Source organism: Nematolebias whitei, chromosome 2 (assembly GCF_014905685.2).
Source record: "Nematolebias whitei isolate Nwh7 chromosome 2, NemWhi1, whole genome shotgun sequence".
Lineage (NCBI taxonomy): Eukaryota > Metazoa > Chordata > Actinopteri > Cyprinodontiformes > Rivulidae > Nematolebias > Nematolebias whitei.
The window spans coordinates 14,561,855-14,579,728 of record NC_056499.1 but is presented as its reverse complement, the minus strand read 5'-3'; the positions used below and the strand labels follow the sequence as shown (position 1 = coordinate 14,579,728).

The 17,874-nt window shown below is 41.6% G+C and overlaps 2 protein-coding genes across 2 annotated transcripts in view; one reads left to right on the top strand and one right to left on the bottom strand.

Moving 5' to 3' along the window:
• Positions 1-4,691: 4,691 nt before the first annotated feature.
• Positions 4,692-6,375, bottom strand: ctxn2 (cortexin 2). The gene is made up of 3 exons (XM_037693285.1): positions 6,316-6,375; positions 5,929-6,018; positions 4,692-5,006 (listed from the first exon to the last, which is right to left on the bottom strand). Exons 1-3 carry the CDS (start codon positions 6,373-6,375, stop codon positions 4,692-4,694), a joined length of 465 nt encoding a protein of 154 aa, XP_037549213.1.
• A 9,008-nt stretch (positions 6,376-15,383) lies between these two features.
• Positions 15,384-17,874, top strand: part of LOC119429443 (CUGBP Elav-like family member 1) — an 11,588-nt gene continuing 9,097 nt past the window's right edge. The window contains exon 1 of the mRNA XM_037697076.1: positions 15,384-15,392. The gene's annotated coding sequence lies outside the window, so the exon portion shown is untranslated. The remainder of the gene's footprint in view (positions 15,393-17,874) is intronic.

Here is a 17,874-nt window from a genome sequence, read left to right as displayed (position 1 = left end):
ATATATATATATATATATATATATATATATATATATATATATATGTAGATGAACATATTCTGTGATATATTCATAAATTAAACGGATTCTTTCATTTTTCTGGACTGAATAATAACGTGCATTGAATTTAATAAAATGTATCGTGAGACGTTAATATTCTTTGACCCATCAAAATGAATGCGGTCATTTATTTACAGAATCAAAGTTTAACATCACACATTTACATTAATTTGGCAAATTGAAAAATAACAACATGGATAATTTAGCAAGTTTTACAAGGAGGAAACCATACGGCGATTGTTTCCCTTGCTTCCAGCTGTACAACAGACATTTCTAAAAATATCTGGAATGATTTCTAGCAGATAGAAGAGTTTAAAGATGGAAATTGAAGTTTAAGTTGAGAGAAAGGATGGATGAGGGAAATGTGTGTGTCGGCATCAGAACGGCACTCTCCGGTGAGTTCCCAGCTTCTTCCCCGGTACACTTAGGTGGTATAAATCAACTCTTTACCTGGAGATGTCTCCACTGGTACCAAGTTCCATTTAACGCACCCTTTCAGCATCTCCGTAGGAACAGCTGTGAATCGTCCGAAGTAGTGACGGTACTTGTTCGACACAAGTTCACCTCTTGGTGGACTCACATGAGTGGAGTCCGTCAGAAGTTCCACTCAGAGGTGGAAGATTGCATAATTCCCACAAGACTCGGAAGAGCTCTGGATCATGCCTGGACTTCTGTTCTCCCCAGCACTGGAGCTGCAAACGACTGAAGCCGGAGCCTGAAGCGACTCGTTTGAACTAGGAAGTACCGACATTTAAAGAGTTCTATTTCCGGTTCATTTGGGAGGTTCCTGATTGGTCGTTTCGACCAGACAGGGGTGTGTTTTTGTGACGTAAGAGGTCACTAGAAGTCAGAAAAACAACAAGAATGTTATGGAACAGATTGAAAATGTTTAAAGACAGACGAGAGGAATATTTAGGCGAGTTGGGAGAAAACAGGTGCCAGCCTCTATATTTACGTCTGAGAGGATTTAAAAACATGACAGTTCGTTCCAACAACTTGTTTTGCATTTGACTCCAACCTTGGACCAACTTACACTTGCTCATTCAAAGACAGAAAATCAGAAAATGCATAATTACTCTGTAACAGACCTTAACGTGATTTCTACTTTGCATGAGGATTAAAAATCACTAATACTGTTTCACAGTTGATTAAAAATGATTAGTTCACTTCAACATTTAAAAATGGTTTGAACTAAACACACTTTGATTATCAAACATTTGTAAAATAGTAATGATAATAGAAAAAGAGAGTGTTCTTTCAATTGATCAGTGCAGGACACTTAGAAAGTCTTCTGGATGGACTTGATCTTGTGTTTCTGGACTCAAATCAATGAAATACAGTTCTTGTTCCAGGCAGGCCCTCAAGGCCAGATTTTGACCTGAGGCTTAGTTCACTACATATATATGTATGTATATATACTGATACATATGTTTGTGTGTGTGTGTGTAAACAGGCCACCATATCGTTTGAGGAAACTATGGTTTCTAGTTTTTATTTTGCATAAAAGTATCCATCCATCCACCCATCCATCCATCCATCCATCCATTCATCCATCCATCTATTATCTTCTGCTTGTTCCAAAGTTGGGTCGTGGGTGCAGCAGCTTGAGCAGGGAGGCCTAGACATCTTTCCACAGCCTCCTCTTCCAGCTCTTCTGGGAGGATTCCAAGGCGTTCCCAGACCAACCGAGAGACACTGTCTCTCCAGCGTGTCCTGGGTCTTCCCTGGGGTTTCCTCCCAGTTGGACATGCCTGAAGCACCTCCCTACAGAGGTACCCAGGGAGCATCCGTACCAGATGCCCGAACCACCTCAACTGGCTCCTCTCGATGTGGAGGAGCAGCGGTTCAACTCTGAGTCTTTCCAAATAACTGAACTTCTCGCCCTATCTCTAAGGGAGAGTCCAGCTACCCTGCAGAGAAAACTCATTTCAACCGCCTGCATCCACGATATCATTCTTTCAGTCAGCTTGTGACCATAGGTGAGGATAGGAACATAGACCGATCGGTAAACAGAGAGCTTTGCCTTACAGTTCAGCTATCTCTTCACCACAACGGACCGGTACAGAGGCCGCAATACTGCAGACATTGCACCATCTGTCAATATCACGCTCATGAACAAAAACCTGAGATACTTGAACTCCTCCACTTGAGGCAGAACCTCACCCTCAACCTGAAGAGATCAATCCATCCTTTTCTGACCGAGGACCATGGCCTCATCCCAGCTACTTCACACTTTGCTACGAACCACTTCAGTGAGAGCTGAAGATTACGGCATGATGATGCCAGCAGGACCACATCATCTGCAAAGAGCAGAGAAGAAATCCTTAGGCCACCAAAGTGGACTCTGCTACCTGGCTGCACCAAGAAATTATGTCCATAAAACCAATAAAGTTGAGTCGGGGATGGTTTCATTTTTGTTGAAATTGTTGAACTCTTTCATCCAAAGGACTTCATCAGTCCAAGGAGCCACAACAAACTCAGTCCAATAAGCAGCACACTCACATAGTGGGCCAACCAGTTTGATGGTGATAAGACAGTTTCTGGAGTCCGCTCTCTCTTCTTCTTCTTTTATGATAAAATAAAGTTTATTTTATGTTAAAATAAACTTTATTTTTATTTAAGCTCCTCGTATCAGTCTGGATTTCCTGGGTCCAAACTCCACCGGGTCAAACACCTTCTGCTTTTTGAATTTGACACATGAAACTGATCTCAGCTTTTTCAAAGACACTTAAACAGAACATGAAACAAACGCTAAACTGAAGAAACTTGTTTTATTTAAATCATTAAATCAAATGAAACAAATTAAAAAAATATTTCCATCATCGGCAAAGCAAGCAACAGTCATGACATTACACACACACACACGCACACACACACACACACACACACACTGTTTGTAGATGAAGGCACATCAACCCAGTGGAGGTCACAGTGAGGCAGATTCACAGCACTAAGGAGGAGGACTGGATCAGAACCAAACAGGTCCAGATAGGGGCGGTCCGTTGGCTTTCAGAACCAGTTTCTGTTCTCCATCTTTTGGAAGAACGAAAGCAGGGCGGGGAAAAGACGTAGGACAGAGGAAAAAGCGGTTCAAGTGTAGTTACATCCCAGCTCTGTCTTCACACTGACTTTTGACCTTTGGACACAGGACATGAACCCCAGTGATCGGAGCGACAGAGTTACAGCTCAGAAGAGCTTCATTGTTTTAATTTTTCTTTAAAGTATCTCACCAGCCACCTCTAACTGCTTCACCTCTCTGAACTGTCACTCCAACAGATATTCTGGACACGGTTGCTTAAAACAGCAGCAGCTTCGTTTCATCAGAGTCCGTTTTGCATTGTCGACAAAAAGTAGGAACGCTAAAATAAAATTTTTTTCACAGTTTGCCTTTTTGTTGCACAACCTCAGAAAACAGTGGCTGCTTTCCTTTGGGCCACAATCTCACCGGGTTGCGATTGCTGGAGACTGGCTAGTGGGTGAACAGCATTTGGGAGGAAGTCTCAACACTTTCTCAACTTCATGACACGGGTTGAAGACACTTTCAACCTTTGAACATGTTTAAAGAATTTGTGCAACCAATTTTCCATCACAACATTCAGGGTTGTTGCAGGAACCTCAGACTTGTTTGAACTCATCTCAAGCCCACGCTGAACCAATCGTAGTTTTGTTCCAGGTAACCTGTCCACATCCTGTCTCAGTTATGTCAGACATTTTAAACCTATCTCAAACCCTTCTTGAACCCTTTTCAGTTTTGTTGTGGACTTCTCAAACCTGGTTACAGCCCATCTTGATTATGGTAATGAACCTGTCTCAATGACTCTCAAACCTGTCTCGAACCCTTCTCAGTTATGTTGTGGGGGTCTCAAACTTGTCTCAAAACCATCTCAAACCCAAAACTGTTTTGCGGGTGTCTCAAAGCTTTTCAGGGGCTAGAGGTGTATTTTGACCCTGCAGGGAACTCTCCTCTGACAGAAAAATCTGGAGGCTGTGGTCCCCAGTGTCCATATCCAAAACCCACATCCATATGTCCACATGATATGTTTAATGTGTAGACTTTCATACATCCAGGACACAAAAAAACTTAACAGTTTAAAAACCGTAGACGTCTCGCCTTGCTTCCAAAGATCTCTTTTTAATTCAAATGAAAAGGCAGAATTTTCAACTTTTATCTCCCAATCTCTCAGAGTTCAGTCAGACTGCAACAGAAAACTGTCCTCCCAGTTTTGGGTCTCCATCAACCACGGTGAGACGATACCCTCAGGTCAACAACAAACCGGTCAAGTTCTCAAAAATACCCTGTTTCCACCTCTTCACATTGCTGTTCACTTGTGCTGAACATTTCTGCTGTGCAAAGGTGCCTGTTCACTAACTTGTCCCTGAGTCTTCAGTGTCCCCCACCCCATCCCACAGGAACCCACCTCTGAATGACATTCACCATGTGGGTTTGGGTTAAAGGGAGCTGCAGCCAAGTTCTGTGCCAATCGATGAGCTAAATGCACTCCTCTCTGCAGAGGGCAGAGGAAGAGACACAGCATCTGCAAACATGGACTCTCTCATTTTGAGCTTGTTGCACCAGAGACACGTTCAGGTGTTCACGTCCCCGTGTCCCTGGATTTCTCTTTGTCTCGGCATTAGGTGAGGGCGTACTCGAACGTCCCTTTCTCCAGTCCCTCAATGCCGTCAGCCCAGTTGGAGGAGGGCATGCTGCTGTAAGGGTCCAGCAGGATCCTGAAACAGCGGACTATCAGCAGACCCAGGAACACCAGCAGCATCCCCACAAAGGCGAACGCCGTCTTCTGCTCCAGAGTCAGAGAGTGCGCCATCATGTCGTTCCCATTCATGGCAGGGAGGGAGTGGTTGAAGTGGACGCTGCTCATGGTGGACCCACGTCCAGGTGCCTCATGTCTCTTCTGACAGGCTCGGGCGTTTGAAAGCCTGCATGTTACCTGGACAGAGGTGAAACAAGTGCTTCTAATTAGAGATATTCTGCCCGGTGCAGATCTGTTCACCTGTTAGATCCCAGACAGAGCAGACTGCAGGCTGAGGGATCTGAGACATGAATCTGCCATTGATCCGATATCACGTAAACACAGAACCAGTACCACCAACATCGATCCGACACACCTTTAGAGCTCGTACAGTATTACTTCGACGAGAGCAGTGTGCCATGTTTTATCCTCTTTATGCTAAATCTGAACTTATTTTCATGACTCACTGAAGTTTTCGTCTGTTCCTTGACAGATTATTTACATTTTAAAACCCACGACAGAATTTAGACAAAGTTTTTTTTGTCAAATAATTAAAAATATTGGAAAATTAGCATTTTCTTTGACAAAAGAGTGTGAATGTTCAGCGCTGAAAGTGTCTGAAGAAGCTGAAAAGGAGGCAGCACAGAAGCTAAAAGAAGCAAAACGCTAACAAAAAGTAACAAAATGCTAAATAAATATTTAAATTAGCAAAACTCTAGCTTAAAGGTAAAAGTAGCAAAGCAGGAGCTGTGAGCTAAAAGGTGTAAAACACCAGATAAAAGAACTGAAAATAGAACTAAGAGTTATAAAAAGAAAAGCTATTACTAAAAATGTCTAAAAGTAGTAAAAAGCTCCGAATGCTAAATTCACCCAAATAACTGATTTTGTAAAAAAAAAAAAAGTTAAAAATAAAAAAAAAGCTAAAAGCAAAAGAAGGTTTTTACATTTTTCTAGTTTTTTGTTTGTTTGTTTTTATTCAGAACAAAGTAAAAGTTTTTTTATTGCACTTCTGGATCAGGAGCAACATACTGAAAATCAAGATGAACAAACTAAAGCATGGATCTGATCCGATACCAGCACTGGTAGGGATAAAACGGGTATTCATCACATGGATCCACACTCTCGGCTCCTCCTCGGCTCCAGGTTCCTGAGGAGACAGAAGTGTGGAGATGTCTCCAGCTCTGCTCGTCTGGGATTTGTCTGCAGAAAACTGCAAACGGAAACTGAGACTTTTTCAGAATGGTTGCAGGAAAATGAGCCGAAGCTGTGTTTATTGTTTCTGAATGTCTGCCTGGGCCCGTATGAGCGTGCACGGCCAGCTGTTTCACATCAACAGAGCATGCATGGACGAATGAAAACGCCTCGTCTGGTGAAGATGCAGTCCAAGATGTCTACCTGTTGCATGTGAGCAGACGCCTGCCAGAGATCAGGTGGGAAGAGAGGGACGATAATTGACCACACATGTTCACTAAAATGGCTGTCTCTGTCATGAGTCCCGCTCTTTCACATGAAGCAGCAGGTGGCTCGGATCAGGGGAGGAGGGGGACACAGAGGAGGGAGGATCCATGTTGACAGGGACAGGAGAAAACACCGAAACAAAGAGAGACGAGGGCAGAGGAAGTGGACTGATGGGGAGGACACTGCACAAGTCTGCTGAGGGAGACGGGGGAGGGAGGGGGAGTCAGAAAGACTGCATTGACAAATTCAGGAGGTCTAAAAAAGGAAAATCAGGTGTCTCACCATCATTATCGAGCCATCCTTACAGACCTGTTGCTGCCGATTGTTGCCACCAACTCCTCCTCCAGGCAGCTGTCAGACGTGTGTCCGTTAATCCACCCATGGCTGCTAACAGCTGATGTGAGGCTGCATCTTCAGCTTGTTAGATGTGGGAGTCTTCAGAGGGATGCAGCTCCTGTCCTGGTGCTGCTTTACTCTCTGCCTCCTGCTCATTATCATTCTGTTTCTCTATCTCTCTCTGTGGAGGCACGCACGCTGCCGGCTGCTGCTGCATGGCAACCACTTGTTAGTCTCACTCGTTCACAGCAGCAGCATCACCAGGACGGAGGCAGCAGCTTGGTTCTGTACTTTTGTCCCTGGCAGGGTCTCAGGACAGAATTTATCCACACTGGCTGTGACCGCCACCGGCCAAAGAATGCTGCTGCAAAGGTGTTTTTGGTACAGCGCAGCATTATCTCCCCCCCGAGCTCAGTTTGATGATTTGCCTGTAATCAGTGCAGTTTGTTGTGGACAAATTGAATTTGCTGTTCTGCTTGTAGGCTTGCAGACGTAACCAGCTTTGAACAGACCAAAGGAGAAAAGTGCAAACAGAAGAAAAGCTTTTGTTTCAGCGCAGGTCAGAATGCAGCAGAGCAACATCTGCTTCAGTGTGCTGCAGACCTGCATCCCTCAAACAGACACAATGACGGGCAGAAACTCCATATGGAAGAATAAATGAACGCGCCCAGTTCTGAAAAAGTTGGGACGATGTTTAACATGTAACTAAAAACTGGTTTGATGATCAGCAAATCTCATCAATCCATATTTTATTCACAATGGATCAAAGAAAACATTTCAAATATGAGGTTAAAAAGATGAATCATTTTAGGAACCAGTGCTTAAATTTTGGTGTTATCAACTGTTGGTCAGCTCCACGTGTTCCCTGAAGACTCCCCTCCTTTAACAACAGTCTGTAAGGCTCCAGAAGACCAGCTGTTGGGGGTCTGAGAGGACCTGAGTTGTTGGATGTCTTGGAGGGAATGTTGCCCCGTTCTGGTCTGATGGAGGACTGTAGCTGTTCAACAGTCCTGGATCTTTGCTTTCATGATGCATCAAATGCTTTCAGCTGGTGAGAGGTCTGGACTTCAGGGGATTAGTCCAGCAGCCAGACTCTTCCACCATGATAAAGCCACGCTGTTGTCATGGATGCAGTGTGTGGTTGACTTTGAGATGCAAAAGGACTTCCTGTCACGGTGGCAGGAAGATCGGACCCAGAAATGCCAGCAGAGTTGAAGAGCTCAAAAAATTAAACTAAACTTTATTTTTAAACCAAACAAAATGGCTGGCGTGACTGCAAACATTAAAAAAAAAAAAACTCTGGAGGAACATGAGGAGGCGCGAAGAAACTCAGGGAGGCTCGAGGGAGACCGGACGGGGCAGGGAAGTGAGAACGGCTCTGCTGGTGAGTGAAACAAACTGACTGATGAGCAAGTGGAGACACCTGGGCCAGATGCAGACTGAGAACAGGTGAGGACATGGCAGGCTCACTGGGAAGGAGTCAGAACTGACACGGGAATTCACAAGTGACATAAAACACAAAAATCACAAAATATAAAATACATCTAATTATAAAACTCAAAATATATATATAAACAAAAACTAACGAAAAACATGGATTCTGGAGGGAAAAAAACAAGAACTGGATGAGGGCAGATGTTTTCCTGCATTGATGGGAGTCTTTCCAGAAGTGCCAGCTACTCATAACTAATGCACCCCAATACCATCAGAGAGGCAGGCTTTAAACCTGTGAGCAGATACCAGACTGGATGGTCCCTGTCCTCTTTAGTTCAGAGGACATGGTGTCCACTGTTTCCAAACAGAACTTCAGATTTGGACCCGTCTGACCTCAGAACAGTTCTGGACTTCACCTCAGTCCATTTGAAATGAGCTCTGGTCCAGAGAAGACGGCAGCAGTTCTGGATGGTGTTCACATCTGTGAACAAAACCGGACCTTGTTTTAAAGCAGCGAGGTCCAGAACAGAACCAGACCTGGTTTCAGTGTGGTGGCCCCTGAGGATCGAAAAGTTTTTGATTTTAACTTGGACAGCACGGTGGTACAGTTGGTAGAGCTGCTGCCTCTCAGTGAGCAGGTTACCCTGGTTCAAATCCCAGTCCGGGGGCCTTTCTGGGTGGAGTTTGCATGTTCTCTCCGTGCATGCGTGGGTTTTCTCTGGGTGCTCTGGTTTCCTCCCCAAGACCAAAAACATGCATGTTAGGCTGATTGGTAACTCTAAATTGTCCCTAGGTGTAAGTGAGAGAGTGAATGGTTGTTTGTCTCATTTGTCTCTATGTGTCCCTGGAGACCTGTCCAGGGTGCCCCCCGCCTCTCGCACAGTGACTGCTGGATATGGGCACCAGTGACCCCCACAGCCCGAAAAAGAAGAAGTCGGTAAAGATAACAGGTAGATAATTTTAACTTTAACCGGCGGGTGATATTCCAGTTTAACTGATGTGATTATCAACATTGTTTTTTTTTAATAATCTTTATTTGTCTGTTCTTGCTGCACTGATCACAGTTCAATGAGTAATTTCTGCTCCTTTGTCAGAACAAACACAGACTGTCATTCAAGTCAACGTTCAGTTATGAAACTTTTTGACTCACTTATAAACCCGCTGCATAATTAATTGTTAATATCATTCTGCACCCAGGACATTTGGATCAAGACTTTTATCTCATCCAGACAACAGATCAGGAGCTAAACAGATACAGGGAACTGTAAAACACCTGCTCTTGACAGGAAGGTGCGGCTGCAGATAAGAGACGTTTAAAACATTTCATCAGTTTATTTTTACTGCCTCAGCAGACGGCGTCATTAAATCCACTTTACCCTGAAAGAAACAACAACTTCAAAATGTGACAATAACTAGAAAAAATGGTTAAAAACAACTAAAGATGATAATTATAAGTTTATGTTCCTTTATTCAGAAGGTTGAAGCCATTTTATAACCATTTTATAGAAAAAATAATTATATTAATCACACAGAAATGATCGAAATAGAAAAAAATAACTGTTCCACTGATCCTAAAAACTTTTCACTTATAATTGTCTTTATTCAAGTCCTGATTTATATTTCACACCAGTTGTAACGATCAAATATACATAAAATAACTTTTGTAAACTATCTTAGTCTCCTGATTTGAAATAAGATTGAAGTGAACCAAACAAGAAGTTGGTTGTATGATTAAAATTGTTTTCTTTGTTTTTTTTTTAAAGTACAACATATTAAAGATCTAGAACGTAATCAACGTATCAATAATTCTTTTTGTTGTTTAATTATGGGGTTTAAAGATGTTTATGACTTTAAAAGACTTTACTTCTACATAAACAAACATTTTATATCCAATATTTCTGAATAGAGCAGGTGGTGCAGAGGTTAGAGAAGGTGGGTCTGTGATCGGAAAATCACCGGTTCAACTCCCAGCACCGACAAAATGGGACAGGAGGATGGATTGAGCAGGGCTAAATGAGACAGAAACTGGTCCAACTGTGGTGGTTTCTAAAATCAAATACATTTTTCTTCTTTCAGTATTTAAAACAGACGGACGTGGGTCAAAGATGGCTGATCTTTAGTTTCAGACACATTAGAGCTGACGTCAAACTGAGGAACGACCTTTTCTTAATAAATGACTACTGAGCTACTGTCGCCTGCTGTCTCTGAACTAACCCCAGCATGTTAGCTAATGTCAAAAGATGCAAGTAGGCTATCTACAGTAAATGTAGCTAGAAGCTAACAAACAAAAAGCTAGCCAAATCCATCAAAACACTAGCTAAAAGTAACTAAATGGTAGCTAAAATCTAAAAGGATAAAAATGGTATTAAGAAGATAAAAAACTTGAAGGCTAGCCTAAAGTAACAAAAGACTGGCTAAAAGTAACAAACAGCTCAAACAGAGTCAGAGATTCTTTATTGTTGCTCGCACCACATGTATGTTGAGGAGCAAAATTATGTACACAGGGTCCCAGTTACATCCAACAATAAAATGTAAAAGAAAAACAACATCTAAGATGTGAACTAAGAAAAACATCAACTAAAATACACTAAGCACTAATAGCATAAAAACATTACGTCGAGCAGCAGCACGAACATGAGCATGAGTCTGTGTGAGCAGATGAGCACGCACGAACACATAAGCATGAAACAGATCAGCAGCAACATGAAACAGATCAGCAGCAACATGATGTGATTTTTTTCACAGTGATTATCCTGGTTAGAGATTCATGATAACAGCCTCAGTGTAGAAGCTGTAGTGGTTCTATACTTAATGCTCCTTAACCTCCTTCCTGAGGGGAGCAGGGCAAAAAGTGTGTGTGTGCTGGGTGAGTGGGGTCTTTCATGATGCAGGTGGCTCTCTTCCTGCATCTGAGAAGAGATTCAAAGAAAGATTCAAGGTTTTAATCAGTAACTCAAAGCTACAAGTAGAAAAAACTTAGTAAAGCTAACAGCAACTTAATGTACAGAGCCAGTAGCTAAAGCAGATTTTAAACTGTGACTTATCTGTCTAAATAAAGGTTGAATGAAAAACAGAACAATGTCTTTAAAAGAACTGAAGAGCATTACAATGTGTTTGAGGAAAACATATATTTAAAAATAAAGAAATTAATAAATATTTGTATAAATGGTTGAATAAATTTCAAAATATTGGGAGGATGCAAAGTGGACACAAACACCTGGAAAGCCAAAAAAATTAAAACTGTGATAAAATAATGGTGGACGTTTGCTTAGTCCATCATCATGCAGATTAAAGACTTTCTTACCAAGAGGCCACAGACAGTGCAGCGCTGTAATTTAATCGTATCATAAACAATATCCTTGGAGTTTAGGTTTTAAAAACAGTACAGTCAACTTTATAACTGTGGCGGTTCTGGGGTGGGGCCAACAAGGGCCAGTGCCCCTGTAACCAAGAAGGGGTCTCTGCAGGCAAATTCGGAAGGCGTATCTGGGCGCTCATATCTGATTGGACTATAGGAAAGTGGGCGTATCTGTGCGGTCATATCTGATTGGACGATAGGAAAATGGGCGTTTCTGGCCGACCGGATCTGATTGGACGATAGAAAAATGGGCGTGTCCGGACGGCCACATCTGATTGGACGATATAAAAATGGGCGTGTCTGGACGGCCACATCTGATTGGACGATATAAAAATGGGCGTGTCTGGACGGCCACATCTGATTGGACGATAGAAAAAAAAAGGCTGAACGATAGAAAAAAAAAGGCTGAACGATAAAATGCCGTAACCACAGACACATGATGTCTAAAAACAAGGCGTTATTGGCAGATTGTGTTAACCACAGGCATATTATGTCTATGGTGTTAACCGGTTCGACATTAGCGGCGTCTCGGTTCTACATTGCTCCAGTATACTGCCGCGGCGTCTCCATAACTTCTTTTTTCGACTCTCTTAACACAGAACTTCCGGTTACATTTCAAAATAAGAGCAACATGACTGGGTAGTGGGGAGAGCTAAATGTTAGTTGTTTTTTTTTAATACCTAGCCATAACATTAAAAAACAAATTCCATTTTGGTTGTTGAAAAATGTGAACAAAGTTACAATCGATTCATAAAGAAAGAAAAATATTAATGATACTTAAACTGGCCTTGGGACAAAGGAGGTTTCCTTTAACTTCACATTTTCTTGTTCAACCTGCAGTCACTGCAGATGAGTGATTGTCAGTTTCTGTAAGATTTCTGCAACTGGAGCAGGTATTTCTGTTTACTGGTTAACTTCCTCAGCTGTCTCACATTTTATAGGTCAACCCTACTCCATGTTTCAGTAGAAAACCAGCACATTTAGGAGTCAGTACATAACCAGACTTTTGGCCCTCACACCTATACCCAGTTGCTTATGCTGCATGATGAGATCAGATTTATCCATATTTTAGAAATTACATTTAGCTTATAGTCGACAAAACAATACAAATGAAGACTGTCCGTCTTAAAAAAAACTCTTGGTTTTGCAGTAAGCAGCCTGATTTCAAACTGACATCTTGGCCAAAGGTAAAATAAAAATCTTTGTGTTCTCAGAAAAGTTGTTTCAGGACCTCCAATAAACTTATGTACACATCAAAGCACACAAGACAGATTCAGGAATTCTCTTTGTTTTCCAGATTTCACATTTGTTATTACCTTAAAACATACTCAGACAACATTTGATGCATCATTGAATTTTTTTATTGTGTTTATTGGGACATCCATTTCTAGAAGTCATCGTAGCATCTGTTGGAAACACAGAACATAGTACAGTTAGGGTGTTGCTAGTTGTTACTTAATCCTGGATTGGATTTTAAAGTTAATTTTGATATTTTTTTCACAAGAAAAAAAAAGTTGATTTCCTAAAGTTTAACTATAAATGAAGGAATTTGTGCATTCAGGTAATTGAAAATTAAGTAATTTCTCTAACATCCAACCCATTTTAGCCACTGAGCCATACCAAACACCCATAATCTATTCTTGAATGAATTATTGACTATTATTGACAAATTACAGACTTTTTATTGAGTAAGTTATTACTCATTATTGAGTAATGAAAGTCAACATCAGATGTTGGTCAACATTGTTGAGCAACATCTTGGGGTCTTCTAGAGTCAGTCTGAAGTGAGAGTGGTCCCTGACATGGCAGAAAGACATAGATATAATTAACAGCTTTTATTTATTTATTTTTCAGCTAATAACAACTTTTATTTATTTGTTTTTCATATTTTTCAGTTATACACAGCTTTTAAATATTTATTTTTCAAGTATTAAGAACTTTTATTTTCAGCTTTTATTTTGAAAAGGAGCCGAGTGGAGGCTCACTTTACCTCAGTGCGTTACGACAACAACGAGAGAACGGTCGAAACTATCGTGACCTACAATAAACGTACTTCAATAAAATGCATAAGTGAAAACATAACATACTTTATAAGTACAATAAACCATATTTCTTTGTCAAACATCGCAAAGAAACGTTACCTCATCAATGACTCGTGACTTTGAGGGTTACCCACAGCCAATCAGTGTTCGCCGCCGACAAACGCCTATTAAATACTGTTAGCCAATCAGTGTTCGCCGCCGACAAACGCCTATTAAATACTGTTAGCCAATCAGTGTTCGCCGCCCATAAACGCCTATTCGCCAGAAACGCCCACTTTTGGTCTGCAGAGACCCCCTTCTCCCTGTAACACGGAGCCTGGCCCTACCTGTGGCCCGCCCTCCGAGCAAGAAGCGGAACCAATTCTCATGGCACAACATTCTAGTCGGACCTTTTAGTGCATTGCACCACTGCGAACGGCAGTTATCCGTTTAAAAAGAAGAGCGGGAAGTAAGTTACCGACCGTCATCCACGATTACCACTACGAACAATACAAGGTAACAATTATTGTCAAGAAATGATGTTGGCTATGAATTATAATAGCAGCCTATCAGACCAGGCGTTTATGTTGCATGCTTCTAGCTAACGCTAGTTAACGTACCACAACACACAACCAAGCTAACTTATGTTAAAAAATATTCATAGTTGCTGAAGTGTTGTATTTTCCTCTCCATGCATGTTTGCCTATAGTTCAAAATGAAGAGAAAGAAGGACATTACATCTTATTTCTGCACAAGAAAGACAAATAACAGTGAGGCAGACATTGAGACAGAGACAGATGATGGAGGTGTTGAGAGAGCTGAAGAAAAGCAAGTTGAGAGCCCCACAGAGCCAGAGGACTTGGAAGACACTGGTTTTCAACGAGAGGGCACAGGGACAGAAAGAGAGACAGATGAAGATCCTGAAATTGAGACAGCTGAGACTGAGATACAAGCAGCATGTGAGACACAGACAGAGAATATTTGTGTATCCACAAGCACTGGACCATCAGGTTTGTGATGTATGTGTGTGTGTGCGTGTGTGTGTGTGCGCGCTTTGCAGTTTATATGCAGTGTCCATGCAGATTATATGTTAATTTACATTTATTCTGTTTGGCTTTCTCCACAGACATCAGCAAATGTAAAGAAGATCCAGCGATGCAGCCAGACCTAAAGTTGTTTCCAAGAACCTTGATGGGGGACAGAAGGAGGAGCTTCAAAGCAGCTTGGTATCACATTCACCCCTGGCTTGAATATTCACAACACTTGGACTCTGCGTATTGTTACGCTTGCAGACATTTTAGCCCTCCCAACAGCCCAGACACTGTGTTTGATTCCCCAGTTGGTTTTAAAAACTGGAAGAATGCATCTTACAAAGAGGCGGGGTTTGCATTGCATGCGAGGTCTGAGCGCCATAAACAAGCCATGGTTACATGGAGGGACTATCAGAAAGCTGCAGCAGCTAATGCAACACTGGTCAATGTCTTAAACAAGGAGCACAACAGACAGGTTAAAGAAAATCGTGAATATATAAAAACAATAGGGGAAGTGCTCTTACTTACTGCCACTCAAAATTTAGCTCAAAGAGGGCATAATGAGTCTGCAGACTCAGACAATAAAGGGAACTTCAAGGCAATTTAGGAAACAATTGCTAACCACGACAAAGCTATTAAAAAAACGGTTGACTTCCATTCATAATGCAAAGTATACAAGCAAAATCATTCAGAATGAGGTTCTGGATTGTTTCGCAGACATGGTTCGAACTGAAATTACAGAAGAAGTGAAAAACAGTGAGGTTTTCAGCATCATAGCAGACGAAACAAAAGATGTAAAGAAAAAGGAACAGATCTCTCTTGTACTAAGGTACTACTACAATGGAGCTATCCAGGAAAGTTTTCTACATTTTGAGTCTGCAGAGAAGCTTGATGCAGCAGGGCTTAGTGAGAAAATAATCCACATACTGGAAAAACATTGTCTGGAGTACAAAACAAATCTTGTAGGCCAAGCTTATGATGGTGCCTCTGTTATGAGCGGTAAGCATTCTGGGGTACATGTGAGGATCAAAGAGGATGCAAAATACGCTTTTTACATCCATTGCACTGCCCACTGTCTAAATCTAGTTTTAGTAGATACAGTCAAAGCTGTCCCAGAGGTAGAGGAGTTTTTCTACTTACTAGAAAAACTGTATGTGTTCACATCTGGATCAGCTGTCCATCCTAAATGGCTAGCTATACAAAGAGAGATGTACGAAGGTGCACCAAGAGAGCTCCAGCGTTTAAGTGACACTCGTTGGGCATGTCGATTTATAGCTCTGCGTAACATCATGGATAGACTGCCTGCCCTTAAGCGACTACTGCAAGAAATTGCCCGAGAACATAATGGTGAAAGATCTGTTCAGGCAAGAGGTCTGCTGGCACAGATAAATCTTGAATTTATAGTGCATCTTGTTACACTCCGTAAAGTGTTTGGAGAAACAAAACTTCTGTCTGATATGCTACAGCCTTCAACACTTGACATTTCAAAAGCTGTGGATTTAGTTGAAGCTTTAGTTCAGACATTGAGAGATTTCAGGCAGGAGTCATTTTTTGATCATGTGTGGGATGAAGTGTTGAATATTTTTGGGCAGTGTGATTCAACACCACCAGCTGCAAAACGCCAAAAAACACTAAGCTCTAAACTCAGCGAGCACTGTGTACTGACCACTGTTGGGCAGAGAGAGTCAGAACAAGATAAAGACAGGTTTCGTACAAACTTTTTCTACCCTGTCATTGATCTAATGCTCAGTGAGCTTGAAAGACGATTTTCTAGGAGAAACTGTGATATGATGAACAGCATCCATGCTCTAAATCCCCAAAAAGATGCATTCCTGAAAGAGACTGCTCTGTTTTCATTTGCTCAGTTATATGATTCAAGTATTGATGACCTGGGGCATGAACTACATCAGTTCAGAAGGATTTTAGACAGAAAAATTCAGACTGGGATGCAGAGACCCACTAGTACAGTAGAGCTAGTACAGTTCATCGAGCCATATAAAGAAGTGTTTTTAGAGCTCTACAGACTCTGTAAAATAGCAGTTGCGATCCCAGTGAGTACTGCATCTTGTGAACGGAGTTTTTCTACCTTAAAGCTTGTGAAAACATACCTCAGATCCACCATGAACGATGAGAGACTAAGCAATCTGGGTGTACTGAGCATTGAGTCGAGGAGGGCAAAGGCATTGAATCTTGACTCATTTGTTGATCGGTTTGCCAGAAATCATCAAAATCGCAGAATACAGTTGCTGTGATAGTAGGGCAGCCAATGTTGTTATATAATTTTGGACTGAGAAACTGAACCAAGACTTCACTTAACAGTTATTTTCATTATCATTTTATTTGCTTATTAATATATTTTCTTCAGTCAATACAAATACTGTCTGGAAAATGTTTTATATTTTTCTCATTTGATTTTTTTAACCATTTTCTTTGGTTGCAATGGTTAATCACTGCTTTAAAAAAACAAGAGTCAAGTAAGATTTCGAATCTGTCTTTTTCTCTGAGATGAACGTGCCCCTCTGACAAAACCTCTGGCCCCAGCTAGGCCCCACCAGTACAACTGGTCTAGAACCGCCACTGCTACCTTGTGTAAATACATTTACACTTGAAATATTCACCCTAAATATCTCATTAGAGTCAGGATGGAAGTACAGCAATAAATAAATGCGTCAGTCTGTTGCTGCTTCTATCGTTAACAAACGTGCATCAAGTCCTGCGTGGTTTTTTTTTTTCTTTCTTTCTTTCTCACACAAGCTACCCTGCCAGGTAGATGTAGTGTAACGTTATGTTAGCAAAAATATGCCTCATTTTACATGTATAACATGACAGATTATCATACATTTAGGTTCACGTATTTTGCAAAGAGAGCATAAATGATACCTGTTCCCAGCTGCGGACGAGTTTGATTCATACAGCGGGAGTTTTCAGATGCTGCAACATCGATGACGTGCTGTTGTGGAATGAGAGTTCGGCTTTGCAGTGGATGCATTGCGCTGTTATATTTTTCTGTTTAATTTAAAATGTTCCCAAACTTTGGATAGTTTCTGTCGTTTTCTGGGCTGTTCTCCGTTTCCCTCCATAGCTGTAAACATATGCGCGCGCGACAGGCAGAAGCGCTAGCGGAAGTGCTAGCGTTGTGTAACACAAAAACCGTCCGGCTAGAAAAATGAAAGTGAACAGTTTAACGAAGCTTCGAGGCAGATAAATTTGCCTCGAGGATTTTTTGTAATCGAGGTCCTCGAATTATTCGAGGAATCGTTTCAGCCCTAGAGGCTACCACTGGCTCGGTCTGCAGAAACACGTTCATTCTTGGCTGCAAGTCACGTGAACTTCAGAGTGATTCCACGAGCTGCAGTATTAATTCAGAAAACCTTCTTCGAGGATGTAGTGAACTAAGCCTCAGGTCAAAACCTGATCCTGGGACAGGA

Bases quoted from the DNA above. Each gene is read 5' to 3' on its own strand.
- ctxn2 (XM_037693285.1), bottom strand. From the start codon at position 6,375: ATGGATCCTCCCTCCTCTGTGTCCCCCTCCTCCCCTGATCCGAGCCAC. The intron at 6,019-6,315 runs GTGAAAGAGCGG...TTCCGTTTGCAG, and splicing joins CGAGCCACCTGCTGCTTCAT to TTTTCTGCAGACAAATCCCA. The intron at 5,007-5,928 runs GTGTGGATCCAT...ACCTCTGTCCAG, and splicing joins GAGCCGAGGAGGAGCCGAGA to GTAACATGCAGGCTTTCAAA.